Source organism: Rana temporaria, chromosome 1, assembly GCF_905171775.1.
Source record: "Rana temporaria chromosome 1, aRanTem1.1, whole genome shotgun sequence".
NCBI lineage: Eukaryota > Metazoa > Chordata > Amphibia > Anura > Ranidae > Rana > Rana temporaria.
This window is the reverse complement of record NC_053489.1, coordinates 471,753,483-471,768,678: the sequence shown is the minus strand read 5'-3', so window position 1 is coordinate 471,768,678 and position 15,196 is coordinate 471,753,483. Positions and strand designations below refer to the sequence as shown.

General features: G+C 39.3%; 1 protein-coding gene across 3 annotated transcripts in view; it reads right to left on the bottom strand.

The window, feature by feature from the left end:
• The window catches only part of EGF (epidermal growth factor), a 207,314-nt gene that overhangs the window by 50,427 nt on the left and 141,691 nt on the right, over positions 1-15,196 (bottom strand). For 2 of the 3 annotated variants that reach the window (XR_005744232.1, XM_040329224.1), the window contains exon 16: positions 1,184-1,350. Coding sequence is in view for 2 of the 3 variants with exons in the window: in XM_040329224.1 (XP_040185158.1) it covers positions 1,205-1,350 (146 nt within the window). In the remaining variant the exon portion in view is untranslated. Of the gene's footprint in view, positions 1-1,183; positions 1,351-13,651; positions 13,697-14,147; positions 14,177-15,196 lie in introns of all 3 variants that reach the window. The other variant, XM_040329238.1, reaches the window with a different exon arrangement.

Genomic DNA, 15,196 nt, shown 5'->3' with positions numbered 1-15,196 from the left:
TTGCTATTCTATAAAAAGAAATTACAAGAGGGAGTAGGCAGCTCTGCATTTCTTTTTGTGTGGTTTATTCCTTAAAGTACAGAAAGAATGAACCCATATCTGACTTACTCTCTACAGGCATACCCCACTTTTAAGTACACAATGGGGTTTATTTACTAAAACTGGAAAGTGCAAAATCAGGCTCACTTCTGCATCTAAACCAATGAGCTTCCAGGTTTTATTATCAGTCTTAATTGAACAAGATGGGGTTAGAAGCTCATTGGTTTCTATGCAGAAGTGAGCCTGATTTTGCACTCTCAAGCGATAGCAAATAAACCCCATTGTGTACTTAAAAGTGGGGTATGCCTTTATATTGTTCTCTTGATTTTCTATGGAGTTACAACATTGGTTTACGGTATAGAAATGTTGTATGGTATATCATTGGCTATGGAAATGTCTACATACTAGTGTTGTACTGTTCCAGATCTGCCTATCCCTGATCCTAAATAAAATATTTGCAAAAAAAGTTGGGAACAGAGACTGCAGTAAAACCAGACAGAGATTATAACCCCCTGATCCAAAAATAAAATAAAGGTTACATGTTAAAGTAACATGGATACATGTAAAGCAATGCTAACTAGGACACTTTCAGATAATGAACAACATTTACCAATTCATTGATATTTTTGTTTGACATGTTAAATAATAATAATATCACTATAGAAACGTATTCAACTCATTTAATTTGTTCATTATTAAGATGTTATCAAAAATGTGTAATTAAAAGCAGTAATCTAGTATTTTGACTATAAGGCTGTAAATGCAGCATGTTGTTTTGTGTTAATAAATTAATGGCAAAAATAATTCCAATATATATATATATATATATATATAGTATATATAGTATATATATAGTATATATATATATATATATATATATAGAGTAGATAATAGATAGATATATCTATAGATATATCTATCTATCTATCTATCTATCTATCTATCAGATCTATCTATATATATATATATAATATTATAGAGATAGATAGATAGATAGTAGATAGATAGATAGATATATCTATAGATATAGAGATATATAGATATAGATCTATACTGTATATCTCTATATCTATAGATATCTATATATCTATCTATCTATAGATATACATATCTATATAAAACAATAAATTGAGATATACTTTACCTGATAATAATATTTCAGCAACTAACTCATTGCTGCCATGGGCATCCTTTTTCGTAACGTTCCATAAAAGATGGTACTTAGAGGGCCGTAAGGGAACGACTGATTAAGTGTAGCTCCGTCGCTAACAGCTATGCCTTTTCTAGGTTCCGACGTGATGTCTGCAAAGGCTGAAACACAAAGAACCATCAAAACTTCATCTTAAACTAATTACACAGTCATTAGGTTAGTCATTATCAAGCTTCACACTTTGGCTCTCATTTTTTATTATTGTTCTTATTATAAGGGGCATTATGTGCATAATAGGATCAAGAGGTAAATATAGACAGCTTGGGAGCAGAATTATGTTTTATTATAGTCAGGTGCTAGCCGACTGTCCCATAATTTGGTGCGTGTTTAACGATAAGCAGAGACTAAGTTTAAACTAAAGGCTGAATAAAAGAGTGTTACACTTCTAACAAGCGAACGCTCTCCACTTTGAACATGAGCCAGTGCTTAAGCCCAGGCCTTCAAAGAAGATGAACGAGGACACTCCCTCTGCACGCAGTGGTGCCAAGCCAGGATATCTGGACACATCACAAGTATTCTCAGATTAGATTGTCAGCACAGTAAAGCTTCTATTATGCTACATCAAGGCATCTAAAGCAGTTCTCTTCCCCTTTTCCATTCTTTATGTCTGGGCCAGAAATACAATTCAAACCATGAAGGGTATCAAAACAAAGTGGTTCTTCTAATTCCATCCTTCTAACACTATAAAAGATTAGGACTGCAATGTAGTTATGAGCGCGCAGAAAAACAATGACTCACTGGCGCATTATTGTCTATTTAGGGAGAACGTGCGCAGGACCCACAGTGTGATAAAATGATAAGCTCACAAAAGAAAAAACCCTCATAAAGGATACACCTGAATACACTGTAAATAAAAACATATTTGGTGGAAGATTAAGTTAATCCCGGAATACCTGCTGTTGTTTCAGAGGCATTAGCAGTTTTTTTTTTTTTTTCATGGCTTTGTATCATAAAGTCTTTATTGAACAAATGATGCACGCGCAGTCTGCTCTCACACATCACCACCCTGACACCTTTTTATGAATGGAAAAGCGTTCTTCCTTACCAAGCTCATCAATGTCAGCTGTCAGGTCACAATTTTCCAGGTACACTTAGGAACAATCCGTTGATAACGCAGGCCAAAATTAGTACTCCCGCTGTAGAGGTGCATTGCTAATTTCAATATTTTAAGTAGCTCTTAGCTTTTAGATTAAGTGATTTTAAGAGTTTAAAGGATAGAAAATGTTAACATATGTTCCTCAATTAGTTACAGCTAAAGCGCATGCTGTGATTGGGACCATTAATATACCAATGGGCCCATTTATAAAAGGTCCAAAGGAAAAATTGTGATCAATATTCACTTGCTATTAACTAAGGCTAGGTTCACATCACGATTTTTAACATCCGATAATCGGACCGTTAAATCGGATGGAATCGTATATGACAAAATCGTATGTAATCGTATGTCAAAAAAAAAATCGGATCCTGATTTAAATAATGTCTGGCAATGGCCATAAAAGAAGATTCTTGCAGTTTCTAGCTCGTTCTAGTGTCTAGTGAGCATGCGTAATAAAAAATCGGGGTACGATTTAAACGGATAAAAACGCACAGTCATCCGATTTATACGCATTTAGATTGACCCTAAAATATAAAAAAAAATCGGACACGATTTTAATACGTTTCAAATCAGGACCAAAAATCGTGGTCAAACACGATTTTTGATGCGATTTTAAATCGTATCAAATCTGATGCGGATCAAATCGGATGCACTTGGGGACCTACATTAATGAATGGAAGTGAATGGATACGTTTTGCCATACAGATTTGTACGATTTCAAACCTAAGAATCGTGAGAACAAGTAGGATGATAAAATCGTGGTGTGAATGCACCCTTACTGTTGATCATTTTCCTTTTTACTGTTTTTAGGTGTTTTTCACACTATTTGGAGGTTTCTTCTTTTTTTTCCCCCTGTCAATTAATTCCAGCTGCAATTTTTGGTGAGAACCCTTCCTACTATGCCAAGATCGAATGGTGAACATGAGAATGTATACCACAATACAGCATACAACCAGGATTTTTCTGATGTTATGTTACATTTATTTTTATTTTCTCGAAGAAATAAAAAGGGTAAGTAACATATATGCAATATATATATATAATATATATATATATATATATATATATATAAATATATATATATATATATAAATATAATATATACACATATATATATATATATATATACACTATATATTATACACATATATATATATATATATATATATATATATATATATATATATATATAGATATATATATAATTTCCTATTAAGCAGTGATCATTTTTCATTGGGGAACAAAGATTGGTGGAGGGGGGGGGTCATTTTCTTACTATTAGAAATGATAACTGTTCCAAAGTTATATGTTTCATATGCAGTTATTATTAGACAGAGATTAGCAGGATATGTGTGTTGGGACTCTTGGGACTAATAAATTACAAATTGCTCATACATCACTGATTGTTTGCAACTTTTGTTTATTCAAATATATTCCCATTTCTTGGCTTCCCATGTTTTTACAGATTTATAAATGGCTGGCAAACTGAGCAATGAATGAGGCAGATTTATGCAAATACATTCTGTCTTTATTTTACTCTTTATAAACAGTCCCTATACACTATGGAGCGCTGGAGAGTGCAAACTCAGGCCCCCGTACACACGTCCGAGAAACTCGACGAGCAAAACGATGTGTTTTCCTTGTGAAGCCGCCGAGGATCTCGGCGAGCCAAGTTTCCCCCATTGACTAACGAGGAAATAGAGAACATGTTCTCTATTTGGCTCGGCGAGTTCCTCGTCTGTTTCCTCGGCCAAAAGTGTACACACGACCGGTTTCCTCGGCAGAATACGGCTCCGATCGAGTTCCTGGCTGAATTCTGCCGAGAAACTCGGTCGTGTGTACGGGGCCTCACTTCTGCAATAGAAACCAATCAGCTTCTAACATCAGCTCGTTCAATTAAGCTTTGGCAATACAACCTGGAAACTTATTGGTTTCTATGTAGAAGTGAGCCTGATTTTGCACTCTCCAGCTTTAGTAAATAAACCCCTATGAGACAAACACACATTTTCTCAATTTTAAGCATTTACTAACCTAAAAAAAAACTGTTACAAAATTGCTTTGAAAAGTTTTTTCACTTTTTCAATCAGTGGTAGACATAGAGGTTGGTTTAGGCTGGGTTCACACCTATGCGAATTGGATGCGGTTTTCACCACACCCAATTCGCATAGCAGGAGAATGTGACTGGCTCTCTATGGAGCCGGTTCACATACCTCTGGCACGGCTGCGGAGCGGCTTACACAGAAACGCTGTGTGTCTTTGCCTCCGTTTTAGGGCTGAATTCAGGCAAAGATTCGGCCCTGATTTGTCCCTGAAACCAAGAACAGGGATGATCTGCAGCCGTTTTAGGTGTGAACCGAGCCTTACTAATACTGGAGTGTATGAATCTGGTGCAGCAGTGCATGGTAGCCAATCAGCTTCTAACTTCAGCTTGTTCAATTAAGCTTTGACTATAAGACTGCTTTCTAGTTTTAGCGGTGCTTTACCATCGCTATTCAGCCAATAGCGGGGTGCTTTTAACCCCCGCTAGAGGCAAAATAAAGGGTTAAGTTCCTCCTCCCCAAACTCACTTATCCTTGTCTTTATGGACCTTGCTTTGTGCACTGGTCCAAATCATTTGGTGGAGGAGGGATCATGGTGTGGTTGTTTTTCAGGGGTTTGGTTTGGCCCCTTAGTTCCAGTGAAGGGAACTCTAAAGGCGTCAGCATACCAAGACATTTTGGACAATTTCATGCTCCCAACTTTGTGGGAACAGTTTGGGGGTGATCCCTTCCTGTTCCAACATGACTGCTCACCAGTGCACAGAGAAAGGTCCAAAAAAAGACATGAATGAGCGAGTTTGGGGTGGAGGAACTTGACTGGCCTGCACAGAGTCCTAACCTCAACCCGATAGAATACCGTTGGGATAAATAGGAGTGGAGACGGTGAGCCAGGCCTTCTCTCCAACATCAGTGCCTGACCTCACAAATGCGCTTCTGGAAGAATGGCCAAACATTCCCATAGACAAATTCCTAAACCTTGTGCACAGCCTTCCCAGAAGAGTTTAAGCTGTTAAAGTTGCAAAGGGTGGGCCAACTCAATATTGAAACCTACGGACTAAGACTGGGATGCCATTAAAGTTCATGTGTGTGTAAAGGCAGGCGTCCCAATACTTTTGACAATAAAGTGTACATTAGGACACCTGCCGTGAAATGCAATGCAGCCACCACTTCATTACATGCAAGTAGCAGCAAATAGGCTGTGAAAGATCAGCATCACTAAAAGACAACTTAAGCTGGCCATACATTGTCTAATTTTCTTATTCAATTTCCTTTAGATTTACCTTCAACTATGTAGTGCAAGGACTTGCCTGATTGCATACAAATTGAAAGTGTTTAGCTTTGACCTCTCATTATATGGTATTATTTTGGTAAATATAAAGGAAAATTGTACAAGACAATTGTATAATATATGGCCAGCCTCAGGATGGAAAAAATATTTTCTTAAAAAAAAGTTATTTATTTCGAGTTTACATCAAATTGTAACCACTTGCTGCTCGCTCCACCTACATGTACTGCAGGGGGCGGCAGCTCTCCTGTGCGGAATTACATACCTATTTGTAATTTCGCTCTTCCGGGTCTGCGGCACGCATGCACACCGCCGGTGACCAGCTCCCACTGTGATTGGACACAGTGGATGCCAATCAACGGGACCCGTCAAGAGTGGCAGAATGGCAGTCTGCCTATGTAAACAAGGCAGATCACTGTTCTGTGACAAGGGAAGACAGAGATCTTGTTTTTCTGCTAAGCAGGGACACAGATCTCGGTCTTCTTACAGTTAAAGCACACACCCGCCAAAGTTAGAAAGCACCCCCTAGGGACACATTTAACCCTTTGATCACCCCTGATGTTAACCCCTTCCCTGCCAGTGTCATTAATACAGTGATAGTGCCTTTTTTTTAGCCCTGATCACTGAATTAGTGTCACGCTTCCCTAAAAAAAGTGACAAAAGTGTCACTTAGTGTCCAGCTTGTCTGCCACAATGTCGCAGTCCAGCTATAAGTGGCTGATCGCCACCATTACTAGTAAAATAAATAAATTAATAACGACATACAAATATCCCATGGTTTGTAGACACTATGGCCTGGATTCACTTAACACTTACGCGGAGTATCTCGAGATACGCCGCGTAAGCGTCAATGTGCGCCATCGTATCTATGCGCCTAATTCTTAATGCAAGATACGCCTGAAATGTGGCTTCGTCCGACCGACGTAAGTTCCCTACGCTGTCGTATCTTGGCCGCATATTTACGCTGGCCGCAAGGGGCGCTTCCATTGAATTACGCGTTGAATATGTAAATGACCGAGATACGCCGATTCACGAACGTACTTGCACCCGTCGCAGTAATAGCATACGTTTACGTAAGGCATACGTCCGGCGTATAGTTATTCCACCTATAGGAGGCGCATCTCATGCAACGGTATGGACGACGGAACAGCCGTCGTATTTTACATTGTTTACGTAGTACTACGTGAATAGGGCTGGGCGTAGGTTACGTTCAGTGATTCGACGTATCTTAGGCGTTCGTTCCGACGTGATTCTGAGCATGCGCACTTGGAAGCGTCCACGGGACGGCGCATGCGCCGTTCGTTCGGCCCTTCATTTGCATGGGGTCACGGTTCATTTACATGTATCACACCCACTTCAAACTACTTTGAATTAGGCCGGCTTACGCCAAGGATTTTACGTTACGCCGGCGCAACGTTGGGGTGCGAGTGCTTTGTGAATACTGTTCTTGCCTCTCTGTGTTACGTCGGCGTAGCGCATATGAGATGCGATACGCCGGCTGAAATATACACCGCTCTACGTGAATCCAGCCCTATAACTTTTGTGCAAACCAATCAATATAGGCTTATTGGGATTTTTTTTTACCAAAAATATGTAGCAGAATACATATTGGCCTAAATCGACGAAGAAATTCGATTTTTTACTTTTATTGGATGTGTTTTATGGCAGAGAGTAAAAAATATATAATTTTTTTTCAAAATTGTCGGTCTCTTTTGTTTATATAATAAAAAAATAAAACCGCAGAGGTGATTAAATACCACCAAAAGAAAGTGCTATTTGTGGAAAAAAAGTACGTAAATGACATGTGTGTACTATGCATGACTGCGCAGTTGTCAAAGTAACGCAGTGCCGCGCCGCACAAAATGACCTGATCATGAAAAGGGGTAAACCATCTGGGGCTGAAGGGGTTAATGCATCATCTGTAGGCTCTAATACTACTGGTATTATACAATGCTCATGCAGACTAACAGTAGGGTTCACAGAAGCATTGCAAATCAATAGCATATAGGAGAAAACATTTTATTTTCTCTTTTTTTTGGCAGTGCTTTAGGAGATTGCACAAAGAGACTTCCATTTAGTGACAGCTGTAAAAATATGGCTTTAGATTACAGGCAAATGTTTATAAAATATGAGTGACTATCCATGTGACACAATTGAAAAGCATAAGCTTACATTTGAATTGTGAGATTCCGACTATTTCAACTGCATAAACATCTTCAGTGCAAAATAGCACAAATAGTTATGTCATGTTGTAATAAAATCCACATCAATCATTTGATCAGAAAACAAGTGTGTCATATAAGGAGAATTTCAAAGCTGGGGCACTAACATTTAAGGAATTAATGCATACTTTCACAGTAAGTACTCTGCAATTCTTGAAAAGAGCTTTTGGCAGTTCCATCAATGTTAAAGTATAACTTTTAAATTTTTAAGCTCAACCCTGGGAAATCTGAAAACTCTCAAGGGTTAATTGCTCAGTCTATCGGGCCTGGAAAAGGAGATTTACTTACCCGATCCTCTGCTTCTTCACGCTGCTAGAGCTCTTCCAGCAGTGTCTTCTCCCCTATGCTCCAGTGATCGGAAGTTATCAAGATTGATGCAGGGTCCACTGCCCTGCACTGGATGTTATATCCCGAGGAACAATCCTCCACTAGAGCATAGGTGAGCGTTGTCTACCGAAAGGGAATGCAGAATCGAGTAGGTAAAAGTGTAGAAAAAAAATAGAAATTATGCATAGGATGAATTCCAGAAAGTAACTGCTATATGAATCATCGGCCCTTACTCAAGATGGACACAGCCAGAAATGCTAGGGGTGGTTTTCAAAGTGATTTTTCACCAAAATAAAGTATAGAGACTTGGATGGATGGGGGAGTTTGCTGTGAATATTAAAATGAATTAAAGGCAAAGTAGGGCCAAAGTTCTTTTGGCCCTACTTCTCCTGTGGGTCACATACGTGCACTTTGTTCTGCACTCCTGTGACTTGTATTCAGTCAACAGTGGGCTAAAGTCTGCTGTTTGCTGACATCACTTAGCCGGTCCAAGCTCTGGAGAGATCCCGACTTCTAAGTCTGACCTGCAGCTGGTTTGGCCTCTCGTGCATTCTATGCATGAAGGTAAAAAACCTTCTGTGTGCAGCGGCCCCTTTGCCCCCTAATACTCACCTGAGCCCCCTTTTGATCCAGTGATGTGCCCGCGTACTGAGCATCTTCCGGGTCTCTCATTCCTCATTGGCCGAGACAGCAGAGAGAGCCATTGGCTCCTTCCATTGTAAATCACAGCTAATGAGGAGAGAGCCGGGTGGCTGAGCTGTGGCTCTGTGCATCATTAGGACGCATAGAGCAGGGCTCGATAGTAAGCATGGATCAGAGAGTTGCTTTTGGAGGCATTGGTTGAAGAGGAGGAGCCAGGATCGCTGGCCGAGGACCTTAGAGAAGGAGGATCAGGTCTGCTCTGTGCAATACCACTGCACAGAGCAGGTAAGTATAACATGTTTTTTTTTTCAAACTAACCTTTAATGTCGCTTAAAATATATTACATACATGCTTTACACAACATGTTCTCCTAACTAAAAATCAATGCAAATGCCAACTTGCAGAGTGCAGTAAACCAATGGGAATTCATATTTCGCTGATCCCATGTCAGTAAACTGAGATGTGATCTGTCACTTTACATAAATGCATTTTTCATATTACTGTTACTCTTTACACTGTCTGTTTTATTCATAAATTCAAGTGGCTCTCAGCATTACCAGCATATGGACCTTATACACATGAGCACTGGAGGACACTAGGCGAGCACTGGAGGACACTAGGCCATCTTCCACTTAATCAATGAGCATTGTCTATCCTTTTTGCTGCATGCAATGATATGAGCATTGGAGGACAAAATATAACAGCTTTAGGAATAGATGACACTATTCATCATGTTGTGAATGTGAACATTACAGTCAGATCCATGATGGGTTGTTTTTCCAATATAAACTTCAAATCCTGTACCCTCAAGCTCTGATTAAGGGGTATGGCTAGATCCATACTTTTGAATTTAGGGAGGCCGTTTCAGCTACAGACTCTGCATCAATTTTCAATCTGTCACCCATGGTTTTATTTATTCTGCAGTTTTCAGCGACCCAAACAATTGAGATTGTGATTGAATTTGATTCAAACCACCACAGTGCCCATCAAAAGTAATTTCCTATCAATTTCGATATTTGAAGCTGGGAAACTGCTTAAACCATAAGTTTCAAACTATGGTTAAAAGCTCATGGAAAAGCCTAGAATTAAAGTACACCTAAAGCCAAAACTTTATCTGGTTTATATAACTATCTGTGTTTTGGTTAGGTAGATTCATCCTCTCTATCTGTCTTGGTGACCACTTTGTCACTGGGACCAAAAGATAGGGAAAATCCAAAATGTTGAGTTGTCATCAGAACAGGAATATAGAAGAAATCTTCCAGTGGAGATGCTTGTTTCGGTGACAGCTGTTCAAACCTAGATTTACTTTTAAGGATATGCAGAGAGGTTTCAGCTAACTTGATTTAGCCTTTTGTTGATTTTGCTAAATCTCAATTTCACTCATTCAGCTTCTTAGGGGAAACTTGCTTGAGGCTGGGTTCACACTAGTGCGAATTGGATGTGCGTTTCACCGCATCCAATTTGCATGTCAGGAGATTGTGACCGGCTCTCTATGGAGCCAGTTCACATATTTCCGAAGCGGCTCTGGTGCGAATTGCAAATTTTCTTGTCCGTTTCAGGTCCGATTGTAGCCCAAAATTTTTTGAAATCAGACCTAAAACGGGGAAGGGAGACACACCAAACCCCTTGCTGTGAGCCGCTCTGTTCCTCAGTTCCCCAGCCTGAAAGAAGAACAATTAAATAAATAATGCATTTATAATTTGTATGTTTTAAAAAAATATATTGAGAGTAGTTCACGTCATGTGTCTTTCCCTTTTCTTGCATTTGATACTTTTTTGCATAATCACAATTGTCTGTATTATACTTGTAATAAAACAAACATAAAGTACCGGTAATCATGCTAATGAGGGTCCATTTTTTCCACGAGAACAGATTCAGAATATTTAAAAAAGGAGCTTCCAAAGCTATTTAAGGCCAACAGAATCCTTAAAAAAATATCAATGTCCACCTTAATTTCGTCTTTTCTTTTGGCTCCAATATATTTTACCTAACTGGACAGAAATTGACAGGAAATCTGGCAATTGGGACACAGATGGCAAAAACAGGTGTATTACCATTTCTTAATCCATTTAAAATGTAAAAACAGTTTTGGCTTCAGATATACTCCTTCCCACCAACCAACGAGTAAAGACCAGTCCTCCAATTCTTCCTACCTTCAGTTTGGAACTTACTTCTATCTGTGGGTAAATTGATGTGATGGGGAGTAGCCTGGAGACAGGGCAAACCTACCAAACCTACCAGTTTGTTTATGAAGGGACAGCTGTCAAGTTTCCATTTAATTTCAACACAAAAACATGATAAGTTTTAATCTAAAGTATATGTATATATATATATATATATATATATATATATATATATATATATAAAAGTGTCCCATGGGTTACATGCAAATTTGGCAGTAATCTACAAGATGGGAAATGTAACTGTGCACAGTTGAATTAATTTGTGTCTGATGGTTGGATAGTTGCCTTCAGCAATTTTTTATATATATATATAGATATATATCTATACTGTATATATCTATATCTATATATATATATATATAGATATATATCTATATGCAAATATATATATATGGATATATCTATATAGATATATAGCTATATATATATATATCTATATATCTATTTAATTATATAGATAGATATCTGTATATAGATAGATAGATAGATAGATAGATAGATAGATAGATAGATAGATAGATAGATAGATAGATGGATAGATAGAGATATCTATATCTATCTATCTATCTATCTATCTATCTATCTATATATATATATATATATATATATATATATATATATATATATATATATATATATATATTTATACAGTATATATATATATTTATTATTTATGTGGGGAAACAAAGCTTATTTTTAATTAACTAATTAATTAATTAGGTTTCCCTAATTTTATATGCAGAAGTTAATTGAACTTGAGATTACAGTTTTAGTTGGAGAGGATTTGCATCTTAACCAGTTCCCGACCCCCGCATGTACATATACGTCCACAATATGGCACGTACAGGCACATGGGCGTACATGTACGTCCTCGCCTATTAGCGGGTGGGGGGTCCGATCGGGACCCCCCCCGCTACATGCGGAGGTCGGGTCCGCTCGGGGAGCGATCCGGGACCACGGCGCGGCTATTTGTTTATAGCCGCTCCGTCGCGATCGCTCCCCGGAGCTGAAGAACGGGGAGAGCCGTGTGTAAACACGGCTTCCCCGTGCTTCACTGTGTCGGCGCATCGATCGCGTCATTCCCTTTATAGGGAAGACACGATCGATGACGTCATTCCTACAGCCACACCCCCCTACAGTTGTAAACACATACTAGGTGCACCCTAACTCCTACAGCGCCACCTGTGGTTAACTCCCAAACTGCAACTGTCATTTTCACAATAAAGAATGCAATTTAAATGCATTTTTTGCTGTGAAAATGACAATGGTCCCAAAAATGTGTCAAAATTGTCCGAAGTGTCCGCCATAATGTCGCAGACACGAATAAAATTGCTGATCGCCGCCATTAGTAGTAAAAAAAAAAAAATTAATAAAAATGCAATAAAACTATCCCCTATTTTGTAAACGCTATAAATTTTGCGCAAACCAATCGATAAACGCTTATTGTGATTTTTTTTTTACTAAAAATATGTAGAAAAATACGTATCGGCCTAAACTGAGGGAAAAAAATGTTTTTATATATGTTTTTGGGGGATATTTATTATAGCAAAAAGTAAAAAATATTGAATTTTTTTCAAAATTGTCGCTCTATTTTTGTTTATAGCGCAAAAACTAAAAACCGCAGATGTGATCAAATACCACCAAAAGAAAGCTCTATTTGTGGGGAAAAAAGGACGCCAATTTTGTTTGGGAGCCACGTCGCACGACCGCGCAATTGTCTGTTAAAGCGACGCAGTCCCGAACTGTAAAAACACCTTGGGTCTTTAGGCTGCATATTGGTCCGGGGCTTAAGTGGTTAAATAAGAGGCTCAAAAGCTGTTGAATGGCACTAGCTCTACATAGATCGTATGAATCACATTTTGGCTGGTCTAACATATGTTTTAATTTACACACCCATTACTTTTTATTTTTCTTCTGCTCGGGGACAAAACAGACTTTTGTCTTTTTTTTCACCTGTAATTCCTTCCACAAATCTTAAATACGTCAAGTATCGGTATGATCTTGGGTATAAAACTAAAGGCGGGCAGTGTGATTTTTATGAAATCTTTTGTGTAAATCTTTCAACATCTTTTCAAAGGAGCTTCTGAAAACTGCTGATAGAGCCTGCCGACGGTTCATATTCAATATTTTCTTTTAGTAACAAGAAGAAAGCCAAGATCTGCCAGAGGCATCTAAAATATGTCAAAGATAATCACAATAGGGCTTCATCACTCTCTCAGGTCATATATCACAATGGCTCACAATAGGTTTGGACGCAGTGTTCTGGGGCTGACTCTATAAAATGAAAATAGACATCAGCTTAGTGGTCATTTTTAGTAATACGCTCATTTTTTTTTCCAAACTGACGTCACCTCTGCCAGTGCTGAACGCCCATATTAGCCACTGGGACTATTTAAGAAAGCATAGTGTCATGACATGGTAAGCTTTAATCTGCCCTCCTAGCATAATTATGTTGTCATGTGTCATGTTTATGGGGTCAGCATGTTTTCCAAATGGCCTTAAAACTTAGTGGCCAGTGGTAACAATGCCTTCTGTCTGTGTTATCACTCTTGCCTCTAGTTACTACTTAAATAGGGAACATGAATGACATGATGACAATGAGGATTACAGGGGCTTCTGCCGTGCCATCCTCTCCCCCAGCTGTTGTTAAAGACTGAGTGCAATTCCACTGTTAGTAAAAGGACAACAGCCTAACGTTGAGGACAGCAGTCTGGAATGTGGAAATTCGAGCCTTTGTCACTGTTATCTGTCCGAGCTGAGAAATTTACCAAAGAAAATTGTCATTTGTAGGATTATTCTCAACAGGACAAAGTCATAAGTCTCACCACGTTGTGTTTGGAGATTTTACTTTTTTTTTTTATCGGTCAGACCAGTTGTGATTTTCTGCCATCTGGGTTTAGTTTCTATCGGATAATGAGCCCAATCATCACTAATGTCATTAAAGATGTGCTGTATTTAGGGATAGTTCTGCCTAAGAATGCATGAAGGTGACATTGTTTTGACTGGGACCAGCGCTTAGGCTTTCAACACTGTACAAGATTATAATCATGAAAGCCAGAGCTCATGCGCACGAGCATATTGGGACACATATCGCATATTTTAGCACCCGGGAAGACATAAGTGTTATGTACAGCTGCTTGTACAAATGGATGACAGGATACAGCTGTATGTGGCTATACGGAGCCCCAATCATAAACATGCATAAATCTGTGTGCATGAGTTCTTGAAGTATATGTCAAGAGAAAATAATTTTCACATTTTTAGATAAAATCAAAAAGGTTTAGAATGCCTGTCACTTTTTATTAATATCCAGGGATCCTCTTAGGCCGAGTACTCACGAGCAAACATGTCCGTTCGAAATGTCCGACGGGCTGTTTCCGGCGTACAAGGCTGTTTTTTCATTTGGCCCGCTGGCTTGTACACACCAGCGGATGATATTTCCCTGCGGACCTGAACGCGTGCACGTAATCCACGTTTGACGTCACTATAAAGGGAAAGGCCAAAGTCAATGGCGACGCCCTCTGTTCCGCTTTTGCTAGTTACGGCTTTGCTCGTGTTAGTGAAGGTTTGGTTAGAGCTGATTCGCGCTTCTCGGTCTCCAGGCTTTAGCAGGTAGTATTTTCTCGTTCAGTGCGTGTGCTTGTGGGTACGTAGTTGGCATTCGGGTACAGGCGTGCAGTTCGTTCTGCTTAGCAGATTCGTACTGTGCGTTCATATCTGTGTGTCGTGCGTTCTTTGCAGGTACCGCTGGATTTGATTGTGCTTTCTGTTGGAGTGTGTTCTTGACTGACCAGCCGGCCGGTTTGAAGCCATGATGGAGCAGCAGCGTCAATTTTCGCGAGTTGGTGCTGTTTATGGGATGGCTGCTGGATATGTTCATTATTCCAGTACTTTGGCCAGAAACAGGGGGCGGAGGCGTTTCTGGACCAAGAATTGGTTGCGCCAGCGTGACCAGTTCTCACATATGCCTCTGCTTAGGGAACTCCAGGAGAATAATCCTAATGACTATAGGAATTTTCTCCGCATGACGGACCCCGTATTCAACAGTCTGCTGGAACTTCTGTCCCCCTATATCACGAGGCAGGACACTGTGATGCGCCAAGCCATCACGGCCGAGCAGAGGCTTATTGCCACGTTGCGGTACCTGGCGACT